This window comes from Lithobates pipiens, unplaced genomic scaffold, assembly GCF_037356315.1.
Source record: "Lithobates pipiens isolate NorthernLeopardFrog02 unplaced genomic scaffold, aLitPip1_a1.2 Scaffold_19, whole genome shotgun sequence".
NCBI classification, from domain to species: domain Eukaryota; kingdom Metazoa; phylum Chordata; class Amphibia; order Anura; family Ranidae; genus Lithobates; species Lithobates pipiens.
Window position 1 is genome coordinate 598,228,111 of NW_027507764.1, and position 8,557 is coordinate 598,236,667.

The 8,557-nt window shown below is 60.5% G+C and overlaps 1 protein-coding gene across 1 annotated transcript; it reads left to right on the forward strand.

Moving 5' to 3' along the window:
* Positions 1-589: 589 nt before the first annotated feature.
* On the forward strand, positions 590-8,243 carry LOC143997859 (uncharacterized). The gene has a single exon (XM_077493695.1). The coding sequence runs from the start codon at positions 591-593 to the stop codon at positions 3,390-3,392; it is 2,802 nt and encodes a 933-aa protein (XP_077349821.1). The 5' UTR covers position 590; the 3' UTR covers positions 3,393-8,243.
* The last annotated feature ends 314 nt before the right edge of the window (positions 8,244-8,557 follow it).

The window sequence follows — 8,557 nt, forward strand, 5'->3', positions numbered from 1 at the left end:
TTAGACCAACCCCTACCCTCCTCTGAACACCGTCCCTTAGACCAACCCCTACCCACCTCTGAACACCGTCCCTTAGACCAACCCCTACCCTCCTCTGAACACCGTCCCTTAGATCCACCCCCTACCCTCCTCTGAACACCGTCCCTTAGACCAACCCCTACCCTCCTCTGAACACTGTCCCTTAGTCCTCCCCCACACACAACAATAGACCTCATCCCTGCAACGATAGACCCCCACACAACAATAGTCCTCCGGTTCGGGTTTACATCTAGATGCATAGGAAGGTTCCATCACTGATCTCCTCTGAGATATCCTGGTTTCCTGGCTGTCGTGCTCATACCTTGGCTTCATAAGAAGCACACAGAGAAGAAGGTCTCCTGACTGCCCTGTTCTGCACACTTCTTCTGGGGTCACTGACTTAGAGACGGCTAAAGCCAGAGGATCAGGATAACAGCCAGGCAGCCAGCATTTTCATGAGGATCTGAGTGATGAGCGGATTCCTGGATAGATCTGATTGTATGGAGGTCTGTTGTGAGTCGGTGCTGATTTTGCGGTTGACTCTTCTCTAATGTTCTCTTACAGATGGAGAGATGACGACTGGTGAATTCTCCAATATGGCCACCATCAAAGAAGAGCTGGCGCCCCCCCATTGGCCGAGCTGGCCCAGCAATCCCGGTGTCACCACGGTGAAATGTGAGGAGGACGCCTCGTGGGGTGCAGAAGGTCTCCAGCCGGTGGCCCTGCTAGAAATGAAGAAGCTCTTCTGTTGCCCCGTGTGTGGTAAAGGATTCGCCCAGAGACACAATCTGGTGAAACATCAGCGGATCCACAGCGGCGAGCGCCCGTACGCCTGCGCCCAATGCGGGAAGAGCTTCATCCAGAAGCAGCACCTCACCAAGCACCAGCGGCTGCACACCGGCGAACGGCCCTACGTGTGCCAAATCTGCGGCCGCGGCTTCAGCCTGAAACACAACCTGACCACACACCTGAGGATTCACACCGGAGAGAAACCATACCCGTGTGCCGAATGCGGCAAGAACTTCAGCCGACGCGTCAACCTCCGGACTCATCAGAAATCTCACCTAAAGAAGCGCTGCCAAGAGAACAACAAGCTGCCGGCCACCCAAGGGCCAAATCTGAGCCGCAAGACCGCCCGCTCTGTAAAACTTCCAGATTATGGCAACTTAAAAGAGGAGCTGAACTCTGGATGTGCCGCGGATGACTGGCAAACCGCTCACCTTATTGCCAAAGAGGAACCGCTGGTGGGGATTTTAGGAGACCATCAGCAGATCGATAATGTGGCTCTCAAAGAAGAACCGCATACCGGATCTATGGTCAACGAATGGGATCCCACCATTGATCCCGTCCAGGACGGGCCAAGCGATGGATACATAGTGAACATTGTCCAGATCGATAACGATCCACCAGATGCCAACAGCGTGGTCAACCCCCGTCCGTTCATCTGCCCCGATTGCGGGAAACGCTTCGCAAACAAGCAGACGTTTATCAACCACTACAGGATCCACACCGGACAAAGGCCGCACGAATGCCCTGAGTGTGGGCGGAGCTTCGTCCAGAAGCAGCACCTCACAAAACACCTGCGCGTGCACAGCGGGGAACGCCCCTTCGTGTGCGGCCAGTGCGACCGAAGTTTCAGCATGAAACACAATCTCTTCACGCACCTGAAGATACACAGCGGGGAAAAGCCTTTCAGCTGCTCTGAGTGTAATAAGAAATTCAGCCGGCGGAGCACCTACCTGGCACACCAAAAAATCCATTACAAAGCGCCAGTGGAGCCGGGGCCCCTGGAGGACCCACAAAATACCTCCAGTCCTCTAGAGCAGGCCACAGCAACTCCTAAGAGACTCCACACAATAAAACCGGCGATTCCCTGGACAACCCTGGGAGGGCTGAAGATGTACAAGTGCCACGTCTGCGCCAAGGTCTTCAAGCAAAAACACCCTCTAATCACCCACCTTCGAATCCACTCCGGGGAGAGACCCTTCTCCTGCCAGGAGTGTGGCAAGAACTTCATCCAGAAGCAGCACCTGACCAAGCACCTGCGGCTGCACAGCGGGGAGCGGCCCTTCAGCTGCCAGCACTGCGGCAAACAGTTCAACATTAAACATAACCTCGTGACCCATCAGAGGACCCACACCGGGGAACGCCCATTTTCCTGCCCAGACTGCGGCAAGACCTTCAACCGGCAAGGAATCCTCAATGTGCACCGTAGGACTCATGATGTGGACTTCTCTGGAGACCCAACGTGTGGAAGCACAAAGACCGAGAAGCCCTCATTGGCTGGTAATAGCGGAGAGAGTCTAGATGTTAAAGCTAAACCTCAGAAAGGTCTACAAACCACTTCACATGACATCGAGGTCACCGACCAACCAAGTCTGAGCAGACACAAAGACTCCCACACCAAGAGCCCTTCGCAGTTCTCCTGTCCACGCTGTGGGCAGATATTTGGCCAGAGAGAGGACCTTATCCAGCATGAACATCTTCACAAAGGGGAGAGGCTGTACGTCTGCCACCAGTGCGGGAAAAGGTTCCTACAGAAGAAGAACTTGACCAAACATCAGAGGCTGCACATGGGCTACAAACCCTTCACCTGTAACATCTGCAATAGAAGCTTCAGTCTGAAACACAACCTTGTCACCCACCAGAGGACCCACACCGGGGAAAAGCCCTTTCTGTGTACACAGTGTGGTCGAGGCTTCAGCCGGAGAGAGACGCTGAATAATCATCGAAAGAGTCACCAAGCCCCCCAGAACAAAGGTGGCACCGCTAGGCCGAAACCCATCACCGGCAAGAAGAAACATTTAAACAACGGCCATACCTCATCAGACGGACAACAGGACATAACCAGCCACCAGGCTCCTCAAAACGATGACGCTGTGCCTGAGGAGCTACAACCCGTACTTGACCACCAGATCCAACCAACCAATGGAGAAGCTGAGCTGGAGGTGCAGCCTGTGGCCTCCCAAGATCATATCAGGATCTTCATATGTCCCATGTGCGGGAAGTCCTTCAACCAGAAGCACACGCTGATCAACCACCTCCGGATCCACTCCGGGGAAAGGCCTTACTCCTGCCACTTATGCAGGAAGAGCTTTATCCAGAAACAACACCTGACCAAGCACGTCCGCCTTCACACGGGCGAGAGACCTTATGCCTGCCATGAGTGTGGGCGGAGCTTCAGTCTGAAACACAACCTGACCACCCACCAGAGGATCCACACTGGGGAGCGGCCTTACCCCTGCAACCACTGTGGGAAAAGGTTCAACCGTCGCAGTATTCTCCTGAGCCATGAGAGGACTCATCAACTGGTCCCACCACTGCCGGCCAGGACCGGTGAGCTACAGCTCAGATCCGAGTATCCAGTGCCGTGATCCAGACAGTGATACTGAAGAGGAGGTTATCAACACTTTGCCATAGTGACGTCTCTGACACCCCATCACCCAATCCCCAGAGATTAAATATATGAAGAGGGACTTCTGCTCTGAGATGCTGGAGGACAGGGACTCCACCTCCTAGAAGAACCAGATTCCAGGTCTCCTCCGCTGCCGAAATCTAACTTTCCCTTTCTGGGATTTATATCTGACCAGAACATATCAGCCTGGGATCTCTGAACCCACCCTGGAAGATCTCCACAGATGAGGGACCACTTCAATGATCCAGAGATATCTGTCCATCTGTGGCCAGCCGTACACCGGCGTTAAAGCAGAACTCCAGGCAGACACTTAAATTCACAGCTGAGGTCTTTCCTCTCCAGAGCGCGTCTCTTCCCTCTCCCGGAGCATGGCCCTATCCCTCTTCCGGAGCGTGGACCTTCCCTCTCCCGGAGCGTGGCCCTATCCCTCTCCCGGAGCGCGTCTCTTCCCTCTCCCGGAGCGTGGCCCTATCCCTCTTCCGGAGCGTGGACCTTCCCTCTCCCGGAGCGTGGCCCTATCCCTCTCCCGGAGCGCGTCTCTTCCCTCTCCCGGAGCGCGTCTCTTCCCTCTCCCGGAGCGCGTCTCTTCCCTCTCCCGGAGCGTGGCCCTATCCCTCTTCCAGAGCGTGGCCCTATCCCTCTTCCGGAGCGTGGACCTTCCCTCTCCCGGAGCGTGGCCCTATCCCTCTCCCGGAGCGTGGCCCTATCTCTCTCCCAGAGCGTGGCCCTATCCCTCTCCCAGAGCGTGACCCTTCTCTCTCTCCTGGAGCGTAGCCCTATCCCTCTCCCGGAGCGTGGCCCTATCCCTCTCCCGAAGCGTGGCCCTATCCCTCTCCCGGAGCGTGGACCTTCCCTCTCCCGGAGCGTGGCCCTATCCCTCTTCCGGAGTGTGGACCTTCCCTCTCCCGGAGCGTGGCCCTATACCTCTCCCAGAGCGTGACCCTTCTCTCTCTCCCGGAGAGTGGCCCTATCCCTCTCCCAGAGCGTTGCCCTATCCCTCTCCCAGAGCGTGATCCTTCTCTCTCTCCCGGAGCGTGGCCCTATTCCTCTCCCGGAGCGCGGACCTTCCCTCTCCCGGAGTGTGGCCCTATCCCTCTCCCGGAGCGTGGCCCTATCCCTCTCCCGGAGCATGGCCCTATCCCTCTTTCGGAGTGTGGACCTTCCCTCTCCCGGAGCGTAGCCCTATCCCTCTTCCGGAGTGTGGACCTTCCCTCTCCCGGAGCGTAGCCCTTCCCTCTCCCGGAGAGTGGCCCTATCCCTCTCCCGGAGCATGGCCCTATACCTCTCCCGGAGCGTGGCCCTTCCCTCTCCCGGAGCATTGCCCTATCCCTCTCCCAGAGCGTGGACCTTCCCTCTCCCGGAGCGTGGCCCTATCCCTCTCCCGGAGCGTGGCCCTATCCCTCTCCCAGAGCGTGGCCCTATCCCTCTCCCAGAGCGTGATCCTTCTCTCTCTCCCGGAGCGTGGCCCTATTCCTCTCCCGGAGCGCGGACCTTCCCTCTCCCGGAGTGTGGCCCTATCCCTCTCCCGGAGCGTGGCCCTATCCCTCTCCCGGAGCATGGCCCTATCCCTCTTCCGGAGTGTGGACCTTCCCTCTCCCGGAGCGTAGCCCTATCCCTCTTCCGGAGTGTGGACCTTCCCTCTCCCGGAGCGTAGCCCTTCCCTCTCCCGGAGAGTGGCCCTATCCCTCTCCCGGAGCATGGCCCTATACCTCTCCCGGAGCGTGGCCCTTCCCTCTCCCGGAGCATTGCCCTATCCCTCTCCCAGAGCGTGGACCTTCCCTCTCCCGGAGCGTGGCCCTATCCCTCTCCCGGAGCGTGGCCCTATCCCTCTCCCAGAGCGTGGCCCTATCCCTCTCCCAGAGCGTGACCCTATCCCTCTCCCGGAGCGTGACCCTTCTCTCTCTCCCGGAGCGTGGCCCTATTCCTCTCCCGGAGCGCGGACCTTCCCTCTCCCGGAGTGTAGCCCTTCCCTCTCCCGGAGAGTGGCCCTATCCCTCTCCCGGAGCGTGGCCCTATACCTCTCCCAGAGTGTGACCCTTCTCTCTCTCCCGGAGCGTGGCCCTATCCCTCTCCCAGAGCGCGGACCTTCCCTCTCCCGGAGTGTGGCCCTATCCCTCTCCCGGAGCGTGGCCCTATCCCTCTCCCGGAGCGTGGCCCTATCTCTCTCCCAGAGCGTGGCCCTATCCCTCTCCCGGAGCGTGGCCCTATCCCTCTCCCGGAGCGTAGCCCTATCCCTCTCCTGGAGCGTGGCCCTATCCCTCTCCCGGAGCGTGGCCCTATCCCTCTCCCGGAGCGTGGCCCTATCCCTCTCCCGGAGCGTGGCCCTATCTCTCTCCCAGAGCGTGGCCCTATCCCTCTCCCAGAGCGTGACCCTTCTCTCTCTCCTGGAGCGTAGCCCTATCCCTCTCCCGGAGCGTAGCCCTATCCCTCTCCCGGAGCGTGGCCCTATCCCTCTCCCAGAGCATGGACCTTCCCTCTCCCAGAGCGTGGCCCTTCCCTCTCCCGAAGCGTGGCCCTATGCCTCTCCCGAAGCGTGGCCCTATGCCTCTCCCGAAGCGTGGCCCTATGCCTCTCCCGAAGCGTGGCCCTATCCCTCTTCCGGAGCATGGCCCTATCCCTTTTCCGGGTGTGGACCTTCCCTCTCCCGGAGCGTAGCCCTTCCCTCTCCCGGAGCGTGGCCCTATACCTCTCCCAGAGCGTGACCCTTCCCTCTCCCGGAGCATTGCCCTATCCCTCTCCCAGAGCGTGACCCTTCTCTCTCTCCCGGAGCGTGGCCCTATCCTTCTCCCAGAGCGCGGACCTTCCCTCTCCCGGAGTGTGGCCCTATCCCTCTCCCGGAGCGTGGCCCTATCTCTCTCCCAGAGCGTGGCCCTATCCCTCTCCCAGAGCGTGACCCTTCTCTCTCTCCTGGAGCGTAGCCCTATCCCTCTCCCGGAGCGTAGCCCTATCCCTCTCCCGAAGCGTGGCCCTATCCCTCTCCCGGAGCGTGGCCCTATCCCTCTCCCGGAGCGTGGCCCTATCCCTCTCCCGGAGCGTGGCCCTATCCCTCTCCCAGAGCATGGCCCTTCCCTCTCCCAGAGCGTGGCCTTTCCCTCTCCCGAAGCGTGGCCCTATGCCTCTCCCGAAGCGTGGCCCTATGCCTCTCCCGAAGCGTGGCCCTATCCCTCTTCCGGAGCATGGCCCTATCCCTTTTCCGGAGTGTGGACCTTCCCTCTCCCGGAGTGTGGCCCTATCCCTCTTCCGGAGCATGGCCCTATCCCTCTTCCAGAGCGTGGCCCTATCCCTCTTCCGGAGCATGGTCCTATCCCTCTTCCGGAGCATGGTCCTATCCCTCTTCCGGAGCGTGGCCCTATCCCTCTCCTGGAGCGTGGCCCTATCCCTCTCCCGGAGCGTGTCCCTTCCCTCTCCCGGAGCGTGGCCCTATCCCTCTCCCGGAGCGTGTCCCTTCCCTCTCCCGGAGCGTGGCCCTTCCCTCTCCCGGAGCGTGGCCCTTCCCTCTTCCGGAGCATGGTCCTATCCCTCTTCCGGAGCGTGGCCCTTCCCTCTCCCGGAGCGTGGCCCTATCCCTCTCCCGGAGCGTGTCCCTTCCCTCTCCCGGAGCGTGGCCCTTCCCTCTCCCGGAGCGTGGCCCTTCCCTCTTCCGGAGCGTGGCCCTTCCCTCTCCCGGAGCGTGGCCCTTCCCTCTCCCGGAGCGTGGCCCTATCCCTCTCCCGGAGCGTGTCCCTTCCCTCTCCCGGAGCGTGGCCCTATCCCTCTCCCGGAGCGTGTCCCTTCCCTCTCCCGGAGCGTGGCCCTATCCCTCTCCCGGAGCGTGTCCCTTCCCTCTCCCGGAGCGTGGCCCTTCCCTCTCCCGGAGCGTGGCCCTTCCCTCTTCCGGAGCATGGTCCTATCCCTCTTCCGGAGCGTGGCCCTATCCCTCTCCCGGAGCGTGGCCCTTCCCTCTCCCGGAGCGTGTCCCTTCCCTCTCCCGGAGTGTGGCCCTTCCCTCTCCCGGAGCGTGGCCCTATCCCTCTCCCGGAGCGTGGCCCTATCCCTCTCCCGGAGCGTGGCCCTATCCCTCTCCCGGAGCGTGGCCCTTCCCTCTCCCGGAGCGTGGCCCTATCCCTCTCCCGGAGCGTGGCCCTATCCCTCTCCCGGAGCGTGGCCCTATCCCTCTCCCGGAGCGTGGCCCTATCCCTCTCCCGGAGCGTGGCCCTATCCCTCTCCCGGAGCGTGTCCCTTCCCTCTCCCGGAGCGTGGCCCTATCCCTCTCCCGGAGCGTGTCCCTTCCCTCTCCCGGAGCGTGGCCCTATCCCTCTCCCGGAGCGTGTCCCTTCCCTCTCCCGGAGCGTGGCCCTATCCCTCTCCCGGAGCGTGGCCCTTCCCTCTCCCGGAGCGTGGCCCTATCCCTCTCCCGGAGCGTGGCCCTATCCCTCTCCCGGAGCGTGGCCCTATCCCTCTCCCGGAGCGTGGCCCTATCCCTCTCCCGGAGCGTGGCCCTATTCCTCTCCCGGAGCGGGGCTCTTCCCTCTCCAAATGTTGTATCCCTTTCTCCTGGGGCTGATATCGGGTTGAGGGACTTGCAGTGGGTGGACAACACTTATATCTGCCTGGAGTTCTCCTTTAAACAAAGTACTTGGAAGAGGACATGTCCCAGTTTCACTGCCGCCCCCGACTGGCCCACCGGGGAAGTGCAGTCGTGGGTCACCAAGAGGAACAATGTGACTTCTCCAGTCCTGGGGTCACCATGAGGCACAATGTGAGGGCCCCGGGGCCCGTGGTTGAAATGGTCTGTTGTTGTTTCCTTAGTAAAGCACAATGTTGGATCGGATTGTTGGTGCGTCTCCTCTGTTATTGGACAACCTCTAAGTTCTCTGTCAGATTCCCACCAATCATTCCCCGCCTCCCGGTGACCACATGACTGAAATGTGGGCGGAGTTTATTGGAGACTCCTTGCTGCCATTCTCATTGGTCGGCAGTCGGGAAATGTCGGTTGGAATCTGATGGAAGTCTCCATGATTTCAATGTGTGGGGGGAGGGACATGAGCTGAGATGGATGTGGGTCGGGTACCTCCTGGGTGGAGCATTGTGTTGCTCCGCCTCTCTGAATATGGTGCACAGGGTGGAGTGCAGTTGGGGCGGGTC